Genomic DNA, 15,319 nt, shown 5'->3' with positions numbered 1-15,319 from the left:
GCTAATGTTATGAGCTAAATGAGAACAGTTTTCTGTTTTTATCCAACACCACTTTTAAATCTGTGGTAAAACATCAGGTCAGGCCATTAAAAACTGCTCAGTTAGTAACTGGCTGCAGACAAGGTTTTATTAGATGCAAATTCATGTTATACACACTGCAAAAATATCTATTAGTAGACACCCAAAATGAACCAAACATGGAGTGAAATCATGTGTTGTCATATGCCGGTCATGAGCAGGTCTGGGCCAGTGTTACGTGCCCGTCCTCTCACAGGTCCTTGAGCATGTCCTGGCCCTGGGGGTTCTCCAACCAGTGAGGTGGCCAGGTGGATATAATACTGGGACGATCCTTCACCATCTGGTAGTACGCCATCAGCCTGGGGTAGCGCTCCTCACTCAGCCTGCAGGAAACGCATGTGAAATCAACTGCAAGTTAGTGTGTGTGTAGAGTACATGGTGTATAGTAGAGGGTGGAGTGTGTAGAGTATATAGCGTAGGGTAGAGTGTGTAGTGTGCACATAACCCAAACTGTTACCCTCAATAATTGATCAGTCAGTTCAGCAAGCTACTGATAACTGACTGGTACCAATAACCATAAATCCTTTTGTCATTCTGAACTAAAAATATTTTAAAAAGAAAAACAGAAATACCCAGTAAATCTCAAGTTAACCCTTAATATTGCTCAGCTAACCTTTTGTTTAATATGTGCTTTATTATTTGTAATGATGTGTTTTTACAAGTGGGGGAGGAGAGAAAAAAAAGAAAAAAAACCAACCCCACAAAAGGCCACTAGTGTTGGTCTGTAAAGGTTTATGCAATGCGACATTTGCATTTGTGTCCACCCACACAGCCCTTACCCAAAGCGTGAAAAGAAGGCAATCACAGGGAAACAGACAGCATCTGCCATGGAGAAGGTCCTTCCGGCTAGGTATGAGCCACTGTCCATCTACGAGAGAGAGCGAGAGCGAGAGACCCTTGATGTCACCAGCAAAAAATAGGTTTCAAATCTTTTGGCATTTTGCAGCATAAAATCGGCACAGAAAAGTAACAGACTCAAACTGAGACCAACATCACAGGACATTTCTGAAGTGAAGCTAAACAATACAAAAACAGCAGATGCTGACAAAGTTGTTTTCAAGTGCAAGTTTAATGCATAAGTGATTCATATAACAATTAAATATTTTATACAATAAGTGAAGAATTTACTGGGATGTGTGCCAAACCCCAAAAGGAAATGGGCTAAAATACTGATTTCAGTTATCCATTTAGCATGAGCTGTTAGCGAGCTAGCACACAGGTTCAGGGCACTTTAGCTAGCCGTTTAGCCAACCGTTCCCGCTAGAAAACTGCACTGTACTGTTGTCAACATTGTCAAAATGCTGCAAGATACTTTGAACTTTGCATTTTTTCAAAAGACTGTCGCCCTACATTAACTTTTAAGCCTCAAGTTTTTACCTCAGTGCATCTATTCAAACCTTTTTGTCATGAAGTTCAAAGGTCATTGGGCATTCGGCTATAATATTAAACTCTGTGTGAAATGTTCCACACTCATTTGGGAGCAGTACCAAGTCACTCATGAGAATAGCATGTACTACCATTACAAATTGGTGCATAGTGCCTGATTTAGGATGCAATCCGTGCCTTTCATATTGATAATTACTGATAAATATTGATCAAAATTACATCAAGCTCAGATGTATTATTCCATTCTGATTTAGGTGGGGGGTTTTTTTTGTTTTTTTTATTTATTTATTCCAATCGAGGAATAAATCAGATTATTAACTGATTATTAAAATGCATGTAGTCAATGTTGGGAATCTTAAACTGTATGTGTGTGTACACAACACCTTTTGCAGGTAGCTCTCCCACAGCTTCAGTTCTTTGGTCAGGTTTTCCTTGTTTCTCTTCAGGGCAGACTCGTGTCTCTCTCCCTCAGGTGTGAAGCGCTCATAGAACAGGGCGTCACCTACGCAAACACCAGCCACAAACAAAGCAAAGTTCAGATGTAGTAACTGCATTTTTATTTCAAATTATGACAACAGTTTGGTTGATCATTCATTCTGAATAATGCAGCTGTTCTGCATCACTAGAGGATTCTCTGTGCTGGTCTTGTGTTACACAAGGGGGTTGCTGTAGCTTTTCATTCAAGGCTCAGGCTATTAAAAAGGGACTTTTTAGAACTCAACGCATTTAAGGGTTTGAACTTGCAAACTTTCTTCAGTGGACCACATGTAGCACAACGAACGAGCACCTTCTCCATCTCTGATCTTTGAATACATGACTCAAGGCCTGTGTCTTATGTGGACTTGATTACTTGGAAAACATTCATCAGTTTTGGGGTTGGAAAGACTTTCCACTGAAATGCATTAGACCATCTTTGTTTTCTTCACCACCCAATACTGCCCTGTGGCTTAAGTTAAAGGTCCCGAGTACGTGAAACCTCACCCATCATGCAATCTGGAAGATAACGGTGGGGAGGCAGCACTGTTACTACTTCAGTCATCTTCCAAGGTCTTGACGCCTCAGCCTGGGGATCAAACCCAAGCGACACCAAAAGCACATTGGGCACCCCTGCCTGCCCAGGCCAACTCACAATACTTTTAACACAGCAGCAGTGTTGGCCAACTACATCACCACTGAAACAAGTTAATCAGGAACAAGCTCACTACCCCGTCATATGTGCCTGCTCACAGTCCACTGAAGAACAACCAACACCCCCCCCGCCACTTGGAGAAAGAAACCGTCCCGACATGCTGGAAAACATGCTACATTTGAGAGAAATGGTGCAGGTTCATGTAGCAGCTGGTGACATGGCTACAAGAACCTGAAAGTTCCAATATTTCCAATTTAAACTTTTCTGTTCACAGTGCTTAGAGTTTCTGCTAGACATTCCACCTACTGTTAAATGCTGCTTTACTTATTTAATTTCACATCACTTTGCAACAGAAAATCATAAATTTGACATTTTTCTTACAGAAACCTGGTTGTGGAAGTGACCATTTGCCTTAATGAGGGAACCCCATCTAAATAAGTGTTCCTAGACTGGACGAGTGGTGGCAGCCTATCTGCATCATGGTCAGATATCTTGCAAACAAGCATCTTTTGGGATATTCTCCACCTTTGACCATCTGGCCATTAACCTTAAGGACAACCTGTTCTTATACTGGTTATTTATAATTCCTCCAGACTTCATACAGGTTTTCTGGAGGAATTTGGTGAGCCATCAAAGATTTTAATAGATTTCACCAACATGCTATTCAGTGGAGACTTGAATATTCATGTCGATAAGGCCTTGGCTCCCATTACTAATGACTTTACCATGGTAGTTAAAGCCTTTGACCTCAGCATGCATCAAGCCATCCTCTTAAACATGGTCATGTTTTAGATCTGGTTTAATCACTTGGGCTAAACAACAAGGTGTCCCCTGCTACTATTCCATCTTTTCCATCTTGTCAGTGCTTACCTGTTTGGACAGGTAGACAATTGCTGCCAATTTTTTCAAAAACATCCTGAAACAGCTCAACAGCTTACACAAGACTGCAAGGTCAGCTTGTTTTCAGTCTCATCAGTAAAGACAATCCCAATAAACTGGTTACATATTCTCTACATTACATTGTCATCTTTACAATGATGTGAACAGTTTGCCAATTTCTTCAGTAGTAAGATGTTGACTCAGAAGGCATTGTTGAGGGCCCTCCATGGCCCACAGTAAGGTGGAAAGTGACTGCTACAAAGACTGATGGATTAGTCATGAAATGCTCATTAAAAACAACTTCATATCTGAACAGTACCAGCTGCCCTCTTGATCCTTAATCAATTAAAAAAATTCAAACCAGTATTTGACCTACTCTCTAGAAATGTTCTGAGCATTGGTCAATCAATCAGTCACTCCAACAAGGAATTTACCCCTAGAGACTTAAAGCCACTGTATTCAGGTCTCCTTGTAAGAAAAGTAATCTTCACCCAGCCGTTCTTGAAAATTATATACATGATTAGATTCAAATATTCCTTCTATTATCTTTTATATTCCGAATATACTGGGTAAGATCATCAAAACGGTGGTGTATACGCAACCAAGTGACTAACTCCACCCAAACCATTTAATGGAGACATTTCAGACTGGTTTTTGGACTCATTATAGCAGATACAGCACTTTAGGTTCCAAGAGAACCACCACAGATGTTTTGCAAGAGTATTGATTAAATTGAAGATCACTTAAAACTGTGTAGCCTTCAGCACAGTTGATCATGGAATTTTGCTTGATTGCTTAATAGATTGCACATTAAAAGACTATTATTGTCTATTCTACTGTAGAAATAGTAATTTTTACCTAACTTATTTTCTGCATTTTCAATTGCATTTATTCAATTACCATTATTCCAGTGCTTGTGCATATTTGGGTATTTTGAGTATCCACCAACCCACAAACTGGCGGACGACAACTCAAACATGCTAAAACGGAGTCATTAGCATTATAGTATCAGATAGAGTATCTCCTCACACAGTTTGTGAACTTGGCGAAGGTGTGCTCCTCCACCTGCGCTGGTGGGGACCTGCCATCATTAGGTCATCGCTAGGAGCCAAGCACAGGAAGGGTTGTGTTTACTGCCCAAACCTGTAAGTGCGTGCCAACCTCCGCGTGTCTGACTGACAACGAAGCCTTTGCTAAAAGAAAGATCGACGGATGGCACGTGTTCAGACCCCAAAATCACCCCTGGTGCGAAGTACAGGAGTGGGCAGAATTAGGTGAGTGTGGTTCTCTTACGCATTGCAAACTGCAGCGTTTGGGTCTCAAAGACGCGTTGCAGCACGAGCGCCTGCTCTGCCGGCGCAGCTGGAAGCAGCTGTGTGCCCTGTGACGTGAAACAATTCTAGACAGAGAGACACAGACACAGAGACACAGACAGAGATTTTAACGCAGGAAACGCGAACGCCTGCATGTCTGCACGTCATCTGATTTAGATCATATTTAAACGTAGAGTAACTCAGCGAAACGTGTTAACGGGTTCATTTGTTTCTGCAATGAAGCCGTGCGTGTGGCAATTATCCAACTTTAGTCTTTTTACGAGAAACTTCAGTAAAATTGGGAAAGTCTACTACTGTCTTTACATTTTAACGAGGTGCAGCAGTGACCAGGTTTGCAGCTATATCGTAATGCGCGCTTACCTCCAGGTACATGCACGCGCCGATAGACTCGTTCACGATCACGTCTCCGTGTTTAAACGTTGGAACCTGAAAAGACAGAGACGACATTTCGTTATTACAGACCACTTCGGTTAGCAGTCATTAAATGGCCGTTAATTGGCAGTGTTGTACCTGCCCCCGGGGGTTCAGTTTCATGATTTCTTCGGACTTGTGTTCGCCTTTCTCGAACGACACCAGTTTGCTGTTGTACCCCTGCAAATTCTTCTCCGCCAACACGATCATGACGCGCCAGCACGGAGGCGACCCGGAGGCCCAGTACAGGGTCATGTCTTTAGCCATGGTAGAAGCAGGAACCGCGACCGCCTGAACCAAGAACTTGGCTACACACTGGACGCTGTGGGAGCAGCAGGCTTTGTACTGGGGAACGCCGAGGGCCGCCCTGTCACATGGGACACCCCGCCCTCTGTGGGCCGGAGAACTCGGCGAGTTTAGAGTTCTCATCTTGATAATAATCTAAATAATCTGATTAAAGAGATCTGAGCAGCCCGAGCGATATGACTCTGCGTTCATATGTGAGTTATTAAATGTTTTATATGGGATTATATTCCCAGACGTATGTGTAAGTACGTATTTCAATCTGCAGTTTTGTTGTGCTTGCACAGTGACAATAAAGTTCTTGAATCTTGAATCTACATGTAGTCGTTGTGTCTCTTTACTTGCCCCTACTGGTAATTGTTATCGCCTTTGTCGTGATTTCTTGATGTCTGTTGTAAGGGTTGTAGCTCTGCTCCTCTGTGGAAATGAAAGTGCATATGAAAGGCTTCGAGCGAGTCTGCCTGACACGGTCTCAACTGTCTCGACGGATTTCTCGGTGGTTAAACGGCCGCTGCTCCTGCTCCTGTATTAACTAAGTGTTGACTAACTGAAACTCTAGTACTTATTGTTTATTGCACTTATTGTTGTTCGTGGTAGAAATTATATGTGTTTCGCATGTCTAGGCATCCAGGCATAAAGCTGCTGCATTGTGAGCCATGACAAAGCACTTTTGTAGGTCGTAAATGTGGTGTGTCCGCTCGGGACAGAAGCAGGGGTTACGCTGGTTACGCTGGTGTCACGACACAAAACACTTAAGTCATTTAGTAGATATAAATGATGTAGTTATTTTTAATGTAATGATAATAAGCACTCCTCTTTCGTATAGTTAACCTTCTTCCTGACATGTCACACAAACAAAGCCAAAATTTGCATTAGTAAACAGAAAACAAAACCAAGAGAAACATACTAGAACGTCGCAGGTAACTAGTGGTTGTGAAGTTTTAATATCGTTTAGAAATGTCATCCGTGTTTGTGACAAAGGTTTGCAGCCGACAGAGTTGGCTCAAACCCGTGCAATGCCCCCACCGTCTCTCTCTCTCTCTCTCTCGCTCTCTCTCTCTCTCTCTCTCTCTCTGTCTGACTACTGCATGTACAGCATTTTTAGAAACTGCGTTGTGTTGGGTATTCTTTGTGTTTTGGCATTAAGTAGAATACCTGTATGTTGAGAATCTGGCATGGTTTACCTGGAACCACCTGGAATCACTTGCTGTGCTTGGAATATGTGTGTTCTATGACATAACTTAGTAATTTAAAAATCAAGGACCACATTTTGTTCCTAATTATACATGGAAATGAATACTGTACACATGGTTTACAATGAACATCAGACATGCAAGGAAAACACTTATTAAAGTCAGATTAAAAGTATGTAGGTCCATTGGTTATATAAGTAAACATTTACATTTATGCCATTTAGCAGATGCCTTATCCAGAGTGACTTACAAAAGTGCTTTGTTATTTCCTCATAGAATACATCCTAGCCAGTACAGTAGGTTAGAGTCCAACATACCAATAATCTAGAATACTGTAGGAATTGGTCTTTGACCATTGACCTCATGTATGAAGGGGCTGGTCCATTTTTGGCTTTGTAGGCAAGCATCAAGATTTTAAATCTGATGCGTGCAGCTACAGGGAGCCAATGAAGGGAGCGCAGCAGTGGAGTAACGTGTGAACTTCGGAAGATTGAAGACCAGTCATGCTGCTGCATTCTGGACCAGTTGTAGAGGTCTGATGGCTCTTAGAGGAAGACCAGCAAGTAGTGAGTTGCAGTAGTCTAGCTTTGAGATCACAACTAACAGCAAGCAAGCAACTCGGTTCAGACAAGAAGCCTTGAATTAAAAGAATCTAAGGCAGAAAGAAGTAAACTCAGAGCCCTCCTTAACCAATCAGAGGATGATCTGAGAGGAAAACCAAAGCACACATTGTTATGTTAAACATAACAGACAATGGAAAATTTAAAGGTATGCATAACAAATGTACTGCCTGTAAACACAGGCATGTAAATGTAAATATTAAATATTGTAAATGTAAATATTAGCTATGTGTAACAGCACACAAACAAAAATACAATCAATTTGCAGAGGATGTGCTTCAAAAAATTATTTATTGCTGAACTGTGTGTACAGACCATTTAAAACTGGAAACCATCATGTAAAAGAGTGTGACCAGGTAAGCCGGATTCAGCTGCCAGAATTCATGATACAAGCATAAAAAAACAACAAAAAAAGTATTTGCACAGGTCCGAGTGGGTTCTGCATGGGTCCGAGTGGGTTCTACATGGGTCCGAGTGGGTTCTGCACAGGTGCCCTTGCTGATAGAGGCAGGCGATTAACATCACCTAATACGTGAGTCCAAATGACAACCAAAACCAAAACACTCATTTGGATTATACAGACTGTAGAATATAAAATCACCCCTGTAATTCATTCAGCAGGAGAGAACAGCATTATGTATTTTAGGTAACAGGACAGAACAGCATTATGTAATGTAGGTAACAGTAGAGAACAGTGTTATGTTATATAGGTAACAGGAGAGAACAGCGTTATGTAGTCTAGGTAACAGGGGAGAACATCATTTTGTAGTCTGGGTAACATGGGAGAACAGCGTTATGTAGTGTAGATAACGGGGGAGAACAGCAACACTTTAGTGTCCATTCAAGATCTTAATAAAACATTTAAAATCAAATCCTGCTCTCAATATATAGTACAGCATTCTGCAGAAATGACAAAACCTTGAGCACATAAAATAAACTTCAGAACCAAGAAACCATTTAGCCATTGTGTACAAACTTCTTTTAGCATTAAAATAACACTGAATTGATACAATTTCAAATTTTCTCCATATTTCCAAAATGCCTATCCTATAAAAGTCTTACACATTAAGTGTAATATTTACTAAAATGTATAAATACTGCTACAGTTCACAAAGATATAGAAATCCATAAATATCCCACATACTGATTGGCAGTAAGGTGCATAGGTCAGTCCCACAGTGGTGGTTCAGAGTAACAGAACAAAACTGCGACCAGTGGCTCTCTGGGCCAATACAGCTCTCATCCTTCAATACATTACACCGGAAGCAGCGAGGAACACAAGAGACGTGGAGGGTGAGGACAGCAGGACATCAGATCCTCTGCATCAGGGTACAGAGAGTCACTGTGGATGTGGTACAGAGTCACTGTGGATGTGGTACAGAGTCACTGTGGATGTGGTACAGAAAGTCACTGTGGATGTGGTAAAGAGTCACTGTGGATGTGGTACAGAGTCACTGGATGTGGTACAGAGAGTCACTGTGGATGTGGTCCAGAGAGTCACTGGATGTGGTACAGAGTCACTGTGGATGTGGTACAGAGTCACTGGATGTGGTCCAGAGAGTCACTGTGGATGTGGTAAAGAGTCACTGTGGATGTGGTACAGAGTCACTGGATGTGGTACAGAGAGTCACTGGATGTGGTCCAGAGAGTCACTGTGGATGTGGTACAGAGTCACTGGATGTGGTACAGAGTCACTGTGGATGTGGTACAGAGTCACTGGATGTGGTCCAGAGAGTCACTGTGGATGTGGTACAGAGTCACTGTGGATGTGGTACAGAGTCACTGGATGTGGTCCAGAGAGTCACTGTGGATGTGGTACAGAGTCACTGTAGATGTGGTACAGAGTCACTGTGGATGTGGTCCAGAGAGTCACTGGATGTGGTCCAGAGTCACTGGATGTGGTCCAGAGAGTCACTGTGGATGTGGTACAGAGTCACTGTGGATGTGGTCCAGAGAGTCACTGTAGATGTGGTACAGAGTCACTGGATGTGGTCCAGAGTCACTGTGGATGTGGTACAGAGTCACTAGATGTGGTCCAGAGAGTCACTGTGGATGTGGTACAGAGTATCACTGTGGACGTGTGTGGAGCTGGTGAGTATCACAGAGTATATGTGGAGCTGATGAAAGTGTGTTCATCTGGTTTGTATATCAGAGTGTGAGGGGGGCTGCTGTATATATAAATGTATGTAGGGCTGGTGTGTATCTGATTGTGTATGGGCCTGTTGGGGGCTGAGAGTGTGTGTTCAGGGTGAGGACAGGGGTGTGTGTGTGTGGCTGACAGTGTGAAAGGAGTGTGTGTGGAGTACATATTAATCCATGTGAATCCTCACACAGACATGTCAGTGGCCTCTAGACCCAGAGCCTGGATCTCCTCTGCCGTTAAACCATTCTTCAGGGTCCTTCTGACTGAGAGAGGAGGGAGAGCGAGAGAGAGAGTTTAGAGAGGGTTTAGAGAGACAGTACCATTCTTGGTCTGCTGGGTTAGAGAGACTGTACCATTCTTGGTCTGGTGGTGGAGAGACTGTCACATACGTGATTTGCGGTTGGCACGGGACCGTCTGCGTTCACGGGGCTGCGTGCGCTCCTGCGGGCCCTGTGTTGCAGAGCGTACGAGTCGCTCCATGATATCATCAGCCGCCTCATCTGCCTGAGAGTCCTCGTTAACCACTGCACTCACCCAGGCAGTACGACCTACAGAGAACACACACGTGTTTGTGTGTGTCTTTGACTGTGTGTGCTTGTGTTTGTATAAGTGTGCGTGTGTGTGTGTGCGTGTGTGTGTGCACGTGTGTGTGTTTGTGTGTGTACCTGTGTCTCATACCTCTGCTGGCTCGTGTGCGTGTAAGTGTGCATGTGTGCGCGTGTGTGTGTGCACGTCTCACACCTCTGCTGGCTCTTGTGCAAGTGCATGTGTGTGTGTGTGTGTGTGTGTGTGTGTGTGTCTCACACCTCGGCTGGCCCTTTCATGTGTGTGTGTGTGTGTGTGTGTGTGTGTGTGTGTGCACATGTGTGTGTGTGAGTGTATGTGTGTCTCATACCTCTGCTGGCTCATGTGTGTGTGTGTGTGTGTGTGTGTGTGTGTGTGTGTGCACATGTGTGTGTGTGTGAGTGTATGTGTGTCTCATACCTCTGCTGGCTCATGTGTGTGTGTGTGTGCGTGTGTGTGTGCGTGTGTGTGTGTGCGTGTGTGTGTGTGTGTGTCTGTGTGTGTGTGTGAAGGTCAGAGGGGGGTGTGTGTGTGTGAAGGTCAGAGGGTCTCGCACCTCTGCTGGCTCTTGCGCGGGTGCGTGTGCGTAGACCTGGTACTCCACACGTCTCAGTGCTGCCGCCCTGCAGGCTGCTTTTCAGAACTGCCTTCATGTGCACATGCGAGGCTGCATCAGCCACATGGCCCAGCCCCTGCACTTCACACTGCCCTCCAATAGGGGCGCTGCTGCCACTAGCACTGCTCCCAGCTACCTGGCTCGACTGAGTTCACACAGGAATACACATACACAGAAACAGATACAGTGTAGGCGTAAGTGCTCTTATTTTAGCAGTGCCTGCCTCAGAGCACAAGGGCTGATCTGGGATCAGAGTTACCTGAGTTCCTGCTCACATAGGCTTGGTTCTATTCTAGAACCAAGGCTCCATTCTAGAACCTAGGCCACATTCTAGAACGTAAGCCCCATTCCAGAACCTAGCCCCCATTCTAGAACCAAGGCCACATTCTAGAACTGAGGTCCCATTCTAGTGTGTGTTACACTCTTACATGTGTGTGTGTGTGTCTGTCCTCTAGCGATATATTGTACAGGTTGAAGAATGCTGCTTTAGGGTGTGCTTGCAAGCGGAGTCGGGGTCAAAAGTAATTCCCAGTTTATAAACCTGAACTACTATAACCTGAACTACATCAGTTCTAACCCCTAACCCCTAACCCTAGCCCTAGGAACGAAACTGGAGACTATGCTGCAGAAAGAGAGCATATACACATATATACGTGAAACAGAAGAGGACCTGAGACAGAGTCCTGTGGAACACCTTGGATGATTGGATGATTTACATTTGCCAATGTAAACAAATGCTGAGTGTCAGTGAGGTCTGACTGCAGCCAGACTAATAGAGTCTCAGTTTTCTTGCTGGGAGTAAAGTGGAGAAAACTGGATTCTGTGATGAACTGTATCAAAAGCAGCACTAAAGAGCAGAAACCACAGAGTGGACTCCTCCAAGAAGGGCAGTTTCTGTACTATAATACACAACATGTAATGATGAAACAAGCCTGCTCCCAAACCCCAGCACACACAACCCAGGGAACACGTGCATGAAACCAAAAACCAAATGAAAGCATTTTAGTGTGCCACAGTTTTTTGTAGTAGTAGTCACAGTACGCAAATGTTACAAACAGATGTTTGACTGGCCATAGTGTGTATTACTGGAGTGTAGCACTAGATTCTACTTCATGCCTCTGTTAAACACACACACACACGCACACACACACACGGATTCATCTCCCAGGAAGCACATGTACCATCATACTAATAAACTTAATTCATACACTAGACAAGAGTGCAAATATGCTGTGATACTCAACCAGGACAACAAGACACACACACACACACACACACAGTCATACCTCAGTGTCGTCTTCATCATCACTCTATGGAGAAGGGGGAAGAAACAGGAAGTCATATATTTTTTAGGGAGCTGATTAAATACACTGATGGTGTTGGGGAGGGCAGCATTGCCCTGTGTGTTATAGCAGTCGTATCATAACAGTCAAGCTCAGGCCTTTTTCCTGCCAAGAAAACTCAGCTTAGTCATTCTTACTACAGTCTACAATCCTCCGCAGGTGGATAAGACTGACAGATATGAACGCTCCCCCGCCCTGCTCTTTGAAAATCTGATCACACCTCCATTGTTCTCCTGCGTACAGACAAAGACTCAAACAGGTAAAGCCTGTTCTGCGATCAGTCTGCCGATGGCGCGAGGGGGCCATCTTCACACTTCAGGACTGCGTTGAAATCACAAATGCAGATATTTTGTGATACAGCCGGCATTGACGTCAATGAACGCACTGACTCTGTAAAAGCACTGATGACATCGTCTCTAAAATCATTATATCTGACCCTTACCCAATCAGAAACCCTGGATCATTCCTGAGGTTCAGGCCAAACTAAGAACCAGAGCTGGAGACCTGACAGACTACAGGAAGGCCGGGTATGACCTGCAAAGGACCATCAGACTTGCCAAAAGGGACTACAGAGACAGAGTGAAGGCTAACTACTTCGACTCCGAAGTATGTAGCATATGTGGACTCAGGCGTATGTGGAACAGACTTCACATGATCACTGACTACAAAGGAAGTTGATACTGTGATGGGGGTTGACCCACTTACAGAGGAGATAAACACTCATTACATTAGGACTGAGGCAAACAACCCCCTGCTGCAAACCTCAGAACAGCTCAAGTGTCACTCTCATGTGCGACTGAGCTTCACACGTGTGACGGTGCAGTGTTGTCCTAAGTTGTGTTGTGTCCTGTCTATACAGCAGACTCTCGTGTTCTGTCGTCTTATTTCTTAGTGTTTTAGCACATACCATTTTTGGGATTATTCTTTACGATCAACAAATTCTTTTAAGCAGCCATTCAACGCTCATGACACGCGTGGCTGGTGGAGCAGAAAGAAGCAGACGTGTGGTTACGTGCGGTTATGCAGGACGAGGAGAAGGCACTTGAACGCTCCACTTTCTAGTACTCTGCTGTGTTCAGTCGGATCAGGCGCTCAGAGAGACGTGGCCATCCAAGGCGCTACCAGACGAAGGCATCACTCCGGCTGGGTTCCCCGTCTACCATCAGGACAAAACACTGGACTCCGACAAGAACAGAGGCAGGGTGTGTGGCCTCTGGGTGTGTGTTATGGTGAACTCTCATCGGGGCACTGATGTAGTGAGCATAGCCTGTCACTGTTCCCCGAACATCGAACTCATAACAGTCAAGATCAGGCCTCTTTCCTGCCAAGAGAATTCAGCCTAGTCATCCTTACTACGGTCTATGGACTGACCGATATGAACGCTCCCCCCCCCTGCTCTTGGAAAATCTGATCACACCTTCATTCTTCTCCTGCGTACAGACAAAGACTCAAACAGGTAAAGCCTGCTAGCACTTAATCCCGCCCAGTATCAGTTCACTGTGGCCCTTCTCACCATTACTATTAGTATACTGCAGCACACCACTACTTAAACACTTCTACATAGTCACTATTAATAAACAGTGTGTGGTTATCTACAGATCACCCTTGGCTAATATATGACCCTCCTGAAGGCACATTGTGTATTTTGTTGATTTTGTTACTCTGCTGTTGTATATTATGTATGTTTGTATATTGTGTATATTCTATATAGTACATTGTTGTCATTTGGTCATTAGTTACATGAATCAGTGCTGTTGCAGAGGTGTTACCCATGCTTTACCACACACATTTCAATGCATGAATGTTCATGTATGATTATGCAAATGACAAACTGAACCTGACTTGTTACCACACCAAAACACTCACTGAAGACATGAACTAGTGACCTCCTCGCTGTGAGACAAGCTCTGTCCACCATGACCCTCCGCCCACAGGCCACCAGCAGTGCTACAAGCATGAAGAACTGACTGGTTCCTGACATGTAGAACAGATTCTGCAATTGTTTTAGTGCAATGTAAACCCAGTATAAACTCAGAGTAAACTGAGTGTGAATCCAGTGCAAACCCATTAATAAAGAACTCCAGACTGGTTTCCAGGACCAAACTGTAAACATATTGGTATCAGCTCCCTAGTGGGGTTGGGTGGAGCCACGTTTTCACACCATCAATCAGTCCCTGATATCACTTTTCAAATACTGTTGTCATTTCCAAATATTGTAGGACATTGTATTACTGTATTATCATGTTACAGAATGACCATATCATGTTACAGTATTACTGTATTATCGTGTTACAGAATGACCATATTATCATGTTACAGAATTACCATATCATGTTACAGTATTACTGCATTATCATGTTACAGTATTATCATATTATCATGTTACAGAATTACCATATCATGTTACAGTATTACTGTTTTATCATGTTACAGAATTACCATATTATCATGTTTCAGTCTTACTGTATTATCCTGATACAATATTACCGTTACACCACTAAGCCTGACATAGCTGCTTTTTATGAGCAATTAGAGATCATTTACAGGTTGAACGAATGATGAAAAGAAATGAGAGTTCATCTGCATTTATGTGGCTGACCAACTCAGGGCCAAAGACATCAGCTCTTTTACACCAGCACTGCAAGACTAACATTCACCACAACCCCAAAAGCTCAAAGGTCAGTAGCAGGTCAGGACAGGGTCACTCACCACAGCGGTGACATTCATGATCAACTTGCCCCGGGTCTTGCTCCTCTGGCGGTGGTCAGCGCGTTTCTGCTCCTGCTGCAGGATGCGCTCGCGTGTGGTCCGATAGTCCAGAGCAAACTCGCTAATGATCTTGCTGAAGCGGTGGACGCTCACGTCCCGCACGCCGTACACCGGGTGGCCAAGGAACAGCAGGAATGCATGGAACCTGCCCAACAACACACAGGTGGTCAACCACAGAGTCACAGACCCAGGACAACACATAGGTGTTCAACCACAGTCACAGACCCAGGACAACACACAGGTGGTCTGCCACAGAGTCACAGACCCACAGAACACACAAATGGTCAGCCACAGAGTCACAGACCCAGGACAACACATAGGTGTTCAACCACAGTCACAGACCCAGGACAACACACAGGTGGTCTGCCACAGAGTCACAGACCCACAGAACACACAAGTGGTCAGCCACAGAGTTACAGACCCAGGACGACACATAGGTGTCAACCACAGAATCACAGAAGCAGATTGTGAGTAGGTATGGGTGTAATCGTGTGAATACATGTGTGTTTAAATTGCTGTGTGTGTTACCGGTTGAGTAGTCGACGGTGTAC

At 44.1% G+C, this 15,319-nt stretch overlaps 2 protein-coding genes across 5 annotated transcripts in view; both read right to left on the bottom strand.

The window, feature by feature from the left end:
• Window positions 1-105: 105 nt before the first annotated feature.
• gstr (glutathione S-transferase rho) lies at window positions 106-5,661 on the bottom strand. Its single transcript, XM_027030987.2, has 6 exons — window positions 5,317-5,661; window positions 5,167-5,232; window positions 4,766-4,871; window positions 1,848-1,966; window positions 858-946; window positions 106-401 (listed from the first exon to the last, which is right to left on the bottom strand). The coding sequence occupies exons 1-6, from the start codon at window positions 5,644-5,646 to the stop codon at window positions 269-271; spliced, it is 843 nt and encodes a 280-aa protein (XP_026886788.2). The 5' UTR covers window positions 5,647-5,661; the 3' UTR covers window positions 106-268.
• Window positions 5,662-7,605: 1,944 nt separating this feature from the next.
• The window catches only part of fhod3a (formin homology 2 domain containing 3a), a 40,578-nt gene continuing 32,864 nt past the window's right edge, over window positions 7,606-15,319 (bottom strand). For 3 of the 4 annotated variants that reach the window (XM_027030984.2, XM_027030982.2, XM_027030985.2), the window contains 6 exons: window positions 15,297-15,319; window positions 14,709-14,913; window positions 11,943-11,966; window positions 10,597-10,801; window positions 9,866-10,024; window positions 7,606-9,739 (listed from right to left, as the gene is read on the bottom strand). The exon at window positions 15,297-15,319 is cut by the window's right edge and continues 168 nt beyond it. In XM_027030984.2, the coding sequence (XP_026886785.2) occupies window positions 9,660-9,739; window positions 9,866-10,024; window positions 10,597-10,801; window positions 11,943-11,966; window positions 14,709-14,913; window positions 15,297-15,319 (696 nt within the window). In that variant the 3' untranslated portion in view covers window positions 7,606-9,659. Of the gene's footprint in view, window positions 9,740-9,829; window positions 10,025-10,596; window positions 10,802-11,942; window positions 11,967-14,708; window positions 14,914-15,296 lie in introns of all 4 variants that reach the window. The other variant, XM_035523762.1, reaches the window with a different exon arrangement.

The sequence above is a fragment of the Electrophorus electricus genome, chromosome 2 (genome assembly GCF_013358815.1).
Source record: "Electrophorus electricus isolate fEleEle1 chromosome 2, fEleEle1.pri, whole genome shotgun sequence".
Classification (NCBI taxonomy): domain Eukaryota; kingdom Metazoa; phylum Chordata; class Actinopteri; order Gymnotiformes; family Gymnotidae; genus Electrophorus; species Electrophorus electricus.
This window is presented reverse-complemented; position numbering and strand designations above follow the sequence as displayed.

Coding starts and splice junctions, on each gene's coding strand:
- gstr (XM_027030987.2), bottom strand. CDS start 5,646: ATGAGAACTCTAAACTCGCCGAGTTCTCCGGCCCACAGAGGGCGGGGT. Junction 1,967..4,765: donor AACGCTGCAGTTTGCAATGC/GTAAGAGAACCA, acceptor GTGTTTGCGTAG/GTGACGCCCTGTTCTATGAG. Junction 402..857: donor GCCTTCTTTTCACGCTTTGG/GTAAGGGCTGTG, acceptor CGTTTCCTGCAG/GCTGAGTGAGGAGCGCTACC.